This window comes from Haliotis cracherodii, unplaced genomic scaffold, assembly GCF_022045235.1.
Source record: "Haliotis cracherodii isolate W230 unplaced genomic scaffold, xgHalCrac1.p SCAF_17, whole genome shotgun sequence".
Taxonomy (NCBI): domain Eukaryota; kingdom Metazoa; phylum Mollusca; class Gastropoda; order Lepetellida; family Haliotidae; genus Haliotis; species Haliotis cracherodii.
In genome coordinates this window covers 8,352,741-8,365,381 of record NW_027266272.1, presented here as the reverse complement: position 1 = coordinate 8,365,381, position 12,641 = coordinate 8,352,741, and the positions used below count along the sequence as shown (strand labels likewise).

At 44.7% G+C, this 12,641-nt stretch overlaps 1 protein-coding gene across 3 annotated transcripts in view; it reads left to right on the top strand.

The window, feature by feature from the left end:
* The window catches only part of LOC139464321 (glycoprotein-N-acetylgalactosamine 3-beta-galactosyltransferase 1-like), a 28,670-nt gene extending 26,483 nt beyond the window's left edge, over positions 1-2,187 (top strand). For all 3 annotated transcript variants that reach the window (XM_071245842.1, XM_071245841.1, XM_071245843.1), the window contains exon 4: positions 1,311-2,187. In XM_071245842.1, the coding sequence (XP_071101943.1) occupies positions 1,311-1,442 (132 nt within the window). In that variant the 3' untranslated portion in view covers positions 1,443-2,187. The remainder of the gene's footprint in view (positions 1-1,310) is intronic.
* Positions 2,188-12,641: the final 10,454 nt, after the last annotated feature.

Sequence of the window (12,641 nt, the reverse complement as noted above, 5' to 3'; positions counted from 1 at the left end):
TGGTTTCACCAAAGTGTTAAATGTTCGAGACCAGCTCGTCGGGTTTCCTTCCCTCATTAAGCGGACACGACGTCTGGAACCATGTTTAAAGCGGCGTTAAAGTCAACACACTCACTCATAGAGGAGGGGTCATGTGAAAACTGTGAAAGTACTCTTTCCGTTACGGCAATGCTGGGAACATGGATATATGATTAAAGGGAGACCATTATGTATACTAAGATTCGATTGGCATTCTGGGTATGATAAGGGTGACGTGAACCTGTTCTCTGGCTCATCATCTCTACGTGAATCTTGATGTGACCAGGGGCATTGTACGATCCTGCATTTAGACATTTTTTCTGAGTTTAGATCTGTGTACTTTCAACATGTTATTGAGTAACATTCGAAATGTTTAGTGTTTGTTTTCATCTTTAGATCTCCAATGTTAACAAAAGTCTTTTATCTGCCCTTGTTAAACTTCAGTCGTGAATCGAGAGGAATCGTGTATATATCCTCGCGTGGTTCCAAGGCAGATTATGTTTCTAGGTTCGTCAGCACCGGGTTTCACCGTAGTAGTAATTTAAAGGTCTGAGACCTGCATCACTTCGGGCTTACCTCCCACATTAAGCTGACACGCCGTGATATAACTGGAATACTGTTAAAAGTGGCGTTAAACCCAACTCACTCACTCACTATAAGCCTCGATCTGATTGGCTGGGTTGAAAGATCACCTGACGCGACCTCCTTTGAAATTCACGCAGATAGGTATCGTATAGCAGTAAAAGATTTGATTTTAATATGATTTGGGGCAGGGTTATCTTGACCCGTCGCAAGCACCGGTCTGAAAATAATGTGGGATGGTCTAACAGCTAACCATAGTTCACGTCTACGAACCCACACACAGGTATAATGTTGTTCTCACCGGGATAGTGTTAAGTAATACTCACCCCCTCCTATCACCTAAATAGGCATTGTAGAGGTATACTGACCCAATGTTTAATTAGTCCTCAAATCGACCTGTGAAGTTCCGGGTAGGGAATAGGTCTTCAACAACCCATGCTTGCCGCACGAGGCGACTATGCTTGTCGCAAGAGGCGTCTAACGGGATCGGATCGCCAGGCTTGCTGGCTTGGTTGATGCGTGTCATCGTATCTCATTTGAGTAGATCGATACTCTTGATGTCAATCACTGGGTTGTCTGGTCCAGACTCAATTACAAACCGCCGACATACAGCTGGAATGTTGCAAAGTGCGACGTTAAACAACAAACAAAATAAGCTTATATTATATTCAAACATAATTTCTTAAAATGATTGATGATTTGTGTTTCAGGGTATAGAAAATATCAGCGACTACGCAATTTCATTCCATTACGTCTCTCCGAAGAAAATGGCGAGCCTGGAGTTCTTCGTCTACCATCTCCGACCGTATGGGATCATAACACAAAACCAGGCCTTGAACTAGAGCCCCACATTCCCGGCTTCCTTCCAAGTGTTGGCAGCCACAAAGAACCGCTGGGAGTTATCGCCCTTGTTGCCATGACGCTAGGGCCTGTTGAAAGGTTGGGGTGTTGAATATGCCGTGAAGGAATATACTACAGGAGAGCATCATGAAGGAATGGGTGTCTTGACACTACGCAATTTGACAGCCCACCCATTCAGAAAGACTCGCCGGCTTTTCCGAATCTGACGTCTTGAGATATCGAGGTCAAGGACATTGTATCTGTTATTTATTAATGATTACTTAAATGCGTGTCGTGTGATGCTTCGTCGTGTTTGTGGCGGTATTCGATTGTGTGAAGAGTGTTTGCTTTGAGAGGTATGCTATGGTTTCCTGTGTCAAAGGGAGACAACCGTCTGTGCATGTAACTCATTAGTGTCGTCAGGTGGCGCTCGTGCCTCGCTACCTGACGTATCAATCAATGGCAAAGGCGTGAAAATGAGGAACTTTGCATGTAACTGTGCATATTGATAATATTGAACATAAACTGGTGGATACAGCTCGCGTTATCAACGACTTCCTGGTGCTGTGGTACTGTCATGTGTATTGAAATGTGTGCTCGTTGAAGTAACACCTGGTTACACGACAACGTGAATGGAAATGGATGTTGATACCATGGCAAGCAGGGATTTATAAAGTCTTTATGTGTACGATGTATTCCCCGGAAATCAAAGTTGTTACATTTACTGTTATTTAAGTCTGTGGGTTGATAAAGGTGGAAATACATCTGTGTTTTTGTTCATATAATACTCTTTGAAATCAATTTCAAACAGATGACACGCCCAGGATGGAGCTGAAATACCGTACACAGTGGTGTTAAACCAACCCCACTTATGACTGGGTACGGTTGGCCCAGTCATGCAAATCAGAGTTGCCCGGACCGGGTTCGAATCCCATATTCGTCCTGATATGTTTCTATATTTGTACGCACCATGTCCGTGCCCACCACACACACACACACACACACACACACACACACACACACACTTAGCTGGCACACCGTGGTGATGCAACACTGGACTACTGTTAAAAGCGGCGTTAAACCCAATCCACACACACACAAACACACACACAGCTGGCACACCGTGGTGATACAACACTGGACTACTGTTAAAAGCGGCGTTAAACCCAATCCACACACTCACTGACTTAGTGTCATCCTGACCCTACAAAGGTGATTTTCAGCAGACATTACTATTCAGTGAATTACCTGTATATATTAACTGCAGAATAGCAAATGTTTTTTTCTTTGAATGGACAGTTTTAAACTTATATTTTGTTTCTTTCATTAATGCAACCATTCACGGAGAGCGTGAGCGTGAGTCGATACACACTGCTCCTGTGTATACATGACAGGACCTATATGAGAAAATGTTATATCCACCGTGCCCAAAGCCCCGTGAAGATCCGGGTTAGAATTGGTCTTTAGCAACCGGCACTTGTGGTTCGGGGCGGATAACAGGATCGGATGGTGAGGCGACTGTGCTTGTCGCAAGAGGCGCAAGGCTCGCTGACTTGGTTGTAGCCTGCCATCGTACATCTTCCCGAGGCAAGAGAGTTAAATGACTTTATAAGTCCAGTTTCCACCCTTGCCGAACTAGGGTGGAATTACTGGGCTCGATCGTAGCGCCACCAGTGGCTATTACCGGTTATGTCCCTTCTAAGCCTCTCCTATGGACCGATCAGATTCCACCTCTCGTATCACTTGCGTTTGCTTCACACAAAATGGTAGCACCCGGTCAGTTCGATCTGATCGCCAATCAAGATCTATATTCAATCTCATTAAAATCAGGTCTTAGTTCTCGCTGTCGCTAAACAAAGCTTAGCGGTAGCGTGAACTAAGATCTGATTTTAATAAGATTGGATCTATATTGTGATAAAACGGGTCTTACGTCACGTGAGCACCTTGATTAAAAACATGAAAACATTTGGAAAATATCTGCTGACAACGAGTTGGCGGTGAACATGCTTTGCAAATCCTGCCATCAACCGAAATCTGCACGACAGTTTACGATCCGGATTTCGATTTCGGTTCGCGATTTTGATTGGACTATGCCCAGACTCGTTAGTCAAGCCCAAATGTAACTCCTTAATACTAGCCTAGTTCTGCAAGGGTAGTAACTAGACTTTTATAGTCAGTTAACTCACTTGCCTCGGGCCATCGTATCACAATTGCATCCTTGATCGATGCTCTTGATGTCAAAAACTGGATTGTCTGGTCGAAACCCGATTATTTACAACAGCTGGTATATTGCTGAATGTGGCGTTAAACAATACAGAACAGACAGGGATGTATAGATATTTGGATTTCTAAATATACTAGAGGAAAAAAGTAATTGTTCTTCATATAAAGTGGTGTAAATGTTATATTATTTAAACTAACAACATACAATTTGGTCCTTCGTCAGATCAATGTTTCATTGTAACAAATTTATTGACAAAACCCATACCTTGTAACAGGTGACAGAGTGACACACCCTTAAAGAGGGATGGTGTAACAACTCCCTTAACAATGGCAATATCGGATGTGACCACCATTTGCGTTGATACAGGCGAGGCAGTGGGTGGTGCATTGATGACACCAGATGAATGAAAACAGCCTGGGGGTAATATTCCAAATGTCAACCAAAGATTGTTCCAACTGAGCTAGCGTCACCGGCTGTTTCTTGTTTCGTCGAAGTCGTCGTTCCGAGCAGTATACCAATGCGATGCTGACTCAAAAGGTCTGTTACAACACGTGCAACATGTGGGCGGGCATCACCCTGCTGCAACGTGACGTTACGTCCTTATAATTGCACAAAGGGTAGGACATGCTCTCGAATGATATCGTCACGGTAGCGTTCGCGATTCACATTGTCATTAACAATGATGTGTTGTGTTTGCCCAAGAGGTGTGATGCCACCCTATACCATTACAATTCCACCCCAAAACTGACGACGTTGAGGAACGTAAGCGTCGCTAATACGTTCTCTCCTGGAGGCATGTGTCCCCTTGCACGTCAACCAGAGCAATCCAGATGAACCTGGCCTCATCTGTGTCCCAGCCATGTCTTTTGAACCGGCGATACTGTCTTCACCAAGCTAGGCATGTCTGACGGTGACGGTAATGTGAAAGCAAAATTAGGCGTATATTTGGACGCCAGATGTTGTGCCCCCTCAACCTGTTGCGTATCGTTCTGTCACTAACTGGTCTCAACCCAGGATCGTCACGATATGGCTGAAATATTGCCGATGTGATGTTACACCTAAACTTTAAACTTTAACTCACTCAACCCAGGATCGTCACGATATGGCTGAAATATTGCCGATGTGATGTTACACCTAAACTTTAAACTTTAACTCACTCAACCCAGGATCGTCACGATATGGCTGAAATATTGCCGATGTGATGTTACACCTAAACTTTAAACTTTAACTCACTCAACCCAGGATCGTCACGATATGGCTGAAATATTGCCGATGTGATGTTACACCTAAACTTTAAACTTTAACTCACTCAACCCAGGATCGTCACGATATGGCTGAAATATTGCCGATGTGATGTTACACCTAAACTTTAAACTTTAACTCACTCAACCCAGGATCGTCACGATATGGCTGAAATATTGCCGATGTGATGTTACACCTAAACTTTAAACTTTAACTCACTCAACCCAGGATCGTCACGATATGGCTGAAATATTGCCGATGTGATGTTACACCTAAACTTTAAACTTTAACTCACTCAACCCAGGATCGTCACGATATGGCTGAAATATTGCCGATGTGATGTTACACCTAAACTTTAAACTTTAACTCACTCAACCCAGGATCGTCACGATATGGCTGAAATATTGCCGATGTGATGTTACACCTAAACTTTAAACTTTAACTCACTCAACCCAGGATCGTCACGATATGGCTGAAATATTGCCGATGTGATGTTACACCTAAACTTTAAACTTTAACTCACTCAACCCAGGATCGTCATGATATGGCTGAAATATTGCCGATGTGATGTTACACCTAAACTTTAAACTTTAACTCACTCAACCCAGGATCGTCACGATATGACTGAAATATTGCCGATGTGATGTTACACCTAAACTTTAAACTTTAACTCACTCAACCCAGGATCGTCACGATATGGCTGAAATATTGCCGATGTGATGTTACACCTAAACTTTAAACTTTAACTCACTCAACCCAGGATCGTCACGATATGGCTGAAATATTGCCGATGTGATGTTACACCTAAACTTTAAACTTTAACTCACTCAACCCAGGATCGTCACGATATGGCTGAAATATTGCCGATGTGATGTTACACCTAAACTTTAAACTTTAACTCACTCAACCCAGGATCGTCACGATATGGCTGAAATATTGCCGATGTGATGTTACACCTAAACTTTAAACTTTAACTCACTCAACCCAGGATCGTCACGATATGGCTGAAATATTGCCGGTGTGATGTTACACCTAAACTTTAAACTTTAACTCACTCAACCCAGGATCGTCACGATATGGCTGAAATATTGCCGGTGTGATGTTACACCTAAACTTTAAACTTTAACTCACTCAACCCAGGTTCGTCACGATATGGCTGAAATATTGCCGGTGTGATGTTACACCTAAACTTTAAACTTTAACTCACTCAACCCAGGATCGTCACGATATGGCTGAAATATTGCCGATGTGATGTTACACCTAAACTTTAAACTTTAACTCACTCAACCCAGGATCGTCACGATATGGCTGAAATATTGCCGATGTGATGTTACACCTAAACTTTAAACTTTAACTCACTCAACCCAGGATCGTCACGATAAGGCTGAAATATTGCCGATGTGATGTTACACCTAAACTTTAAACTTTAACTCACTCAACCCAGGAATTGTTCGAGCTGTTAATGTGGCAGTTTCGTATCGATTCCTTAGATGCACCAACCGAATATGTTGTCTTGTTGACGTTACGTCATACGTGGACGACCGGCCCATGGCAAGTCATGAGTGTAGGGAGATCTGTACAAGATGTTACTTTGTTTTGATTGATGTGCCGGAGGTTTGATCCAGGTAAACTCTCTCACTCCCTAACACAACATTGCTCAGTTGGCAGGAGTCGTTGCCCTTGGGCGTCCAGAGCGGCGTCGATCATCGACGTTACGTGCCTGTTAGTCTCGGGCCCATAATCTGCTAATGACAGATCGAGAAACATGCAGGGTTTGGGCAACAATATTCTGACGTGTGCCCACCTGCAACATGCCTATAGCACGTACATGTTCAGCACGTTGCAAACGTCAATGCTGTTGCTTCCTGAATGATTAAATGTGTTAAATAAAGTGTCTTTGAGCGTTTGGTTCCAAGCAAACAATTTGCATCTGCTCATAACCGAGTCTGGGTGACAATGGTAAATCATGCATATCACCCCTTGCACGTGCTGTTCGAGGTCACGCGCTTCATGACTGTCACAATGTTGCGTTAGGGTGCCATATACTTACTATGATTTCCAGAATACAGTCTCGATCTCACCAAGTTATCGGAGTTCGGTTTTGACTGCCGTCGAGTTCGGACGTCTTTTGCTTCTCAGCAACTTGTCTAGTGTTATACAACACACTTGACTGTTTATGGTATTTCATCTTTGGTTCTTTTGGCTTTTGATTTCTCTTGTGTTGGAGTGCATTCAACCTTTTAATTTCTATTTGGTGTTTGCTGATTGTTACAGTCAGTTGTTGGGGATTGTCCTCGGCAATGGATGACAACAGAATGGAATGTGAGGGAGGATTTAAAGTGGTGGCTTCAGGGAGGAAGCGAATCGGTCGTATTCCAGATGGTACTTCTAAAAAAGCCTGTGTTGCCAAGCAACCAAATACTGTTCCTCCTACTGCAAGGTCTGATCTTACTTTTGTCTTTGATGAGCCAGCGCGGGTCAAATCAACCACTGTTATCTTCAAAGCCGATGTAGAATATGATGATGGTTCAAAGACCCTCTGTCAACTTATGACACAGCGTGCTTTGGCTAGAGCCTTGGCTAAGGTCACTACAGAAATAGTCAGTTTTAAGCGGATGGCCAGGGGAGATGTTAGTGTCAATGCAAAAACCGTGGAGGCTGCCAAAACACTTTTGCAAGTCACAGAACTTGATGAACATTTTGTCACCCCTCATGAGCGTGAATCCTTAATGAGAACACGTGGAGTCATCTATGGTATTGATGAATGAAATTGAGGACGAGTTGAAACCTGTGTTACCTCTAATGTGCTCTGCTGTGCGTCTGACTCGTGGGCCTGATAAAGTTCCCTCCAAATCTGTTTTTCTTACATTTACTGGCCAGTCTTTACCAGATCATGTTGTCATTTTCTTCCAGAGATTTCCAATCCGGATGTATGTTCCTCCTGCTCTGCGATGCTTCAAGTGTCAGTCCTTTGGGCATGTCTCTGCTAAGTGTAGGAGCACTCATCATGTGTGCGCTAAATGTGGAGGGAAGCTCAAATACGAGGAATGCAATGAAAGTTCACTTAAATGTAAGAACTGTGGTGGTGCACACTCTGCGGCATACAAAGGTTGCATTAAATACCAGGAAGCTGTCCAGATTCAGAAAGTCCGAGTGGAGGGTAAGTTGTCTTATTCTCAGGCTGTTCGACAGGTGCGTGGAGATTTAGATGTCGCTCAGGTTCCAGCAGTCCCTAAACCACCTGCTGCAGCTAAACCACTGTCTCAGGTTGTTACAATTTCAGATGTTGTGTCTTCTCCATTCATGGTGACTGCTAGTACTGAGACTGAAACTTTGGAAGTTGAATGTCAGACTGATCCTGTTGTTGACATCATGCCTGAATCATCTTGCAAACCTCTATTTAACAATGTCTCTCCTGTTGATTTTCTCAACTTTGTTATTTGTATAGTTGCTAATCTTGTCACTACTCGTGCATTCAAGTCTGATGGTCTCCAGACGATAGCGTTAGCTGCCCAGTCCCTCTTGGGGTTAAGATTGTCCCCTGATGATCTGACGAGCATGGTTAAGGGTCAACAATGGAAGTCTTAATCCATCCTTCTTATGGCTCTCTTGATGCTAGATCACTAAGTGCTATCGGTCCAGGATTTAAAGTTTGTATTAACAGTCTTGACCCAAAGCCAGATGTTTTGTCTTCAGGAGACATTCTTAACTCCTAACCAGCAATTCCGTTGGGAAGGTTATGTCTGCCTACGTAAAGATCGTCAGTTTGGTTTTACAGGTGGTAGTGCTAAACTCACTCACTCACTGTCGTTTAGTGAAATAAGGTTCCACCATCCCAATTACAAGGGAATGAAGTCCATATTCATTTGAAGGATAAAAAAAATCAGTCTCCATTTTTAATGTCTATAATAATGCTTTTGCTATCTATGATGACCATAGGTCTCTGTTGAATATATCAATATATATGTTGAATATGTAAATAATCGAGTCTGGTCCAATCCAGTGATCATGAGCATCGATCCACGCAATTGGGATACGATGACATGCATCAACCAAGTCAGCGAGCCTGACTACACGATCCCGTTAGTCGCCTCTTACGACAAGCCTAGTCGCCTTTTGAATGTAGATCTATGTCGAACTCAGAAGAGGCATTTTGATTGGTTGTTTATTTCCAGCTCTTGAGAGAGAGATTAGTCTATGTGCTGGGTTGGAGACGCACGGGACCCTTCAGCGAAATTCCTGCATAACCATGGTTTATGAATATAAATTTGCACTGATTTTCGCCGAAGGGGGGATTGGTCCATGAATATGCACGAATTACGCCGGAATGTGTTTTAGGGCATGAATATGGATGCTTTCGCTAAAAGGTTGCGTAGGTGACGTCACTTCCAAACGGTAGCGATATAGGCGAATGCGTCCAGGGTATTGATGGAATAGAATTGAGATATGTCTCTCAGAAAATGTCTCGTCGCCCCATTCACTCAATATTTCATCAAAATCTCTGATGTGGAAGTCCATCTGTTCCTCCATATTGATGATTTCAAAAATAGTTCCATTAATTAATGTTTACATACACGGTGATGAGACCCAAAAAATTCAGTGATGTTATGCTCATTCGACAACACATTTTAACCAATCAGATCAGGGAACATACCTACTTATATGTTACAATGGATAATCGAAAATGCCCTTAGGCAGGAGGGTGGATATTTCCAATATCCTGCATCTGTAGAAGACTCCTCTCTGTATCAGCAACACGTGTTGTGATGTACGTAGCAGCTAGTGGTCCTGATTATCCCTCGGCTACGCCAATGTGTAATTTATACCGAAACAAATGACAATGTCGTTGGTGGATGATGTACGTGTCTCCTCACTAACCCAGATGCTGCGTTTCAAAGACTTTCCTTATCTTTTGATCGAATATGTTTTACATAATAACTTATGTGGCACGAGTTATCGTATGTAATGGATAATAAACTGACAGGAAAACATAAGGGATTGCATGAGCTGAGGGTGAAATCGATCGTCATTACTTGTTTGTTTAACAGCTACGAGTATGTAACATGGCGTGTTAATTTTAATAACGATTGTGACCCCTGTGACAACTGTAGAACCGCACAGCCGACTGACATGGCAGGGGAAAGCTCTGGCTGTGGATCCTTAAGCCGGGGAAAGATCTGGATGTGGATCCTGGTGGCAAGGGAAAGCTCTGGTTCTGGATCCTTAAGCCGGGGAAAGATCTGGATGTGGATCCTGGTGGCAAGGGAAAGATCTGGATGTCGATCCTGATGGCAAAGGAAAGCTCGGGGTGTGGAACCTGATGCCGGGGAAAGCTCTGGATGTGGATCCTGATGGCAAAGGAAAGCTCGGGGTGTGAAACCTGATGCCGGGGAAAGCTCTGGATGTCAATCCTGATGGCAAAGGAAAGCTCAGGGTGTGGAACCTGATGCCGGGGTAAGCTCTGGATGTGGATCTTGATGGCAGGAGGAAGCTCTTGATGTGGATCCTGGAGGCAAAGGAAAGCAGCTCTGGATGTGGATCCTGATGGCGAGGGAAAGCTCTGGATGCGGATCCTGATGGCAAGGGAAAGCTCTGGGTGTGAAACCTGATGCCGGGGAAAGCTGTGGATGTGGATCCTGATGCCGGGGAAAGCTCGATCTGGATGTGGATCCTCAAGGCAGGAGAAAGCTGTGGATGTGGATCCTGATGCCAGGGAAAGCTCTTGATGTGGATCCTGATGCCAGGGAAAGCTCTGGATGTGGATCCTGATGGCAAAGGAAAGCTCGGGGTGTGAAACCTGATGCCGGGGAAAGCTCTGGATGTCGATCCTGATGGCAAAGGAAAGCTCGGGGTGTGAAACCTGATGACGGGGAAAGCTCTGGATGTCGATCCTGATGGCAAAGGAAAGCTCGGGGTGTGGAACCTGATGCCGGGGAAAGCTCTGGATGTGGATCCTGATGGCAAAGGAAAGCTCGGGGTGTGAAACCTGATGCCGGGGAAAGCTCTGGATGTCAATCCTGATGGCAAAGGAAAGCTCAGGGTGTGGAACCTGATGCCGGGGTAAGCTCTGGATGTGGATCCTGATGGCAGGAGGAAGCTCTTGATGTGGATCCTGGAGGCAAAGGAAAGCAGCTCTGGATGTGGATCCTGATGGCGAGGGAAAGCTCTGGATGCGGATCCTGATGGCAAGGGAAAGCTCTGGGTGTGAAACCAGATGCCGGGGAAAGCTGTGGATGTGGATCCTGATGCCGGGGAAAGCTCGATCTGGATATGGATCTTGAAGGCAGGAGAAAGCTGTGGATGTGGATCCTGATGCCAGGGAAAGCTCTTGATGTGGATCCTGATGCCAGGGAAAGCTCTGGATGTGGATCCTGATGGCAAAGGAAAGCTCTTGGTGTGAAACCTGATGCCAGGGAAAGCTCTGGATTTCGATGCTGATGCAGGGGAAAGCTCGATCTGGATGTGGATCCTGAAGGCAGGAGAAAGCTGTGGATGTGGATCCTGATGCCGGGGAAAGCTCTTGATGTGGATCCTGATGGCAAAGGAAAGCTCTGGGTGTGAAACCTGATGCCGGGGAAAGCTCTGGGTGTGGATCCTGATGCCGGGGAAAGCTCTGGGTGTGGATCCTGATGCCGGGGAAAGCTCTTCATGTGGATCCTGATGGCAAAGGAAAGCTCTGGGTGTGAAACCTGATGCTGGGGAAAGCTCAGGATGTGGATCCTGATGGCAAAGGAAAGCTCTTGGTGTGAAACCTGATGCCGGGGAAAGCTCTGGGTGTGGATCCTGATGCCGGGGAAAGCTCTGGGTGTGGATCCTGATGGCAAAGGAAAGCTCTGGGTGTGAAACCTGATGCCGGGGAAAGCTCTGGATGTGGATCCTGATGGCGAGGAAAGCTCTGGGTGTGGATCCTGATGGCGAAGGAAAGTTCTGGGTGTGAAACCTGATGCCAGGGAAAGCTCGTGATGTCGATCCTGGTGGCAGGGGAAAGCTCTGGATGTGGATCCTGATGGCAGGGGGAAGCTCTGGATGTGGATCCTGATGGCGAAGGAAAGCTCAGGGTGTGGAACCTGATGCCGGGGTAAGCTCTGGATGTGGAACCTGATGGCAAGGGAAAGCTCTAGTGGAATCTGATGCCGGGGAAGGCTCTGGATGTTGATCCTGATGCCGTGGAAAGCTCTGGATGTGGATCCCGATGTTAGGGGAAAGCCTTTTTTAGAAACCTATCAAGTAAATGATAAATGCAGGTATCATTGAATGTGACAAATATATATTTTTCCATTCGTGTATATTTCACATTTGTGTAAACACACACAACCCCATTTTTGGCGGTTAAACAAATCACAGTAAATTTGAGGTAGGCATATAGATCAGTATGTCACAAGGAACCGGCCATTAATATCTATTGCGAGGCGGAAGAGTATCTGGAACTTTTGTTGCAGAGGGAATAATCAGTCTCATTAAAATCTTAGTTCTCATTTCGGCAAAACAAAGATTTGAAGACATCTCATTACGGGTCACGCCAGAACGACCTGCATGCACACTAACCCAATGACCTAATCACTATCTTTGACGCGAAGTCCTGCGCGATATTATATAGAAAATGAACTAGATATTATAAAGGAGATTACATGTACATTTTATTATCCACTGCATATATAACACGTACAGGCTACAGTCCCTGAACCAGTATTGACATTATCCCTTCCGCTCAGCCCTCACTACATGACGCTATATA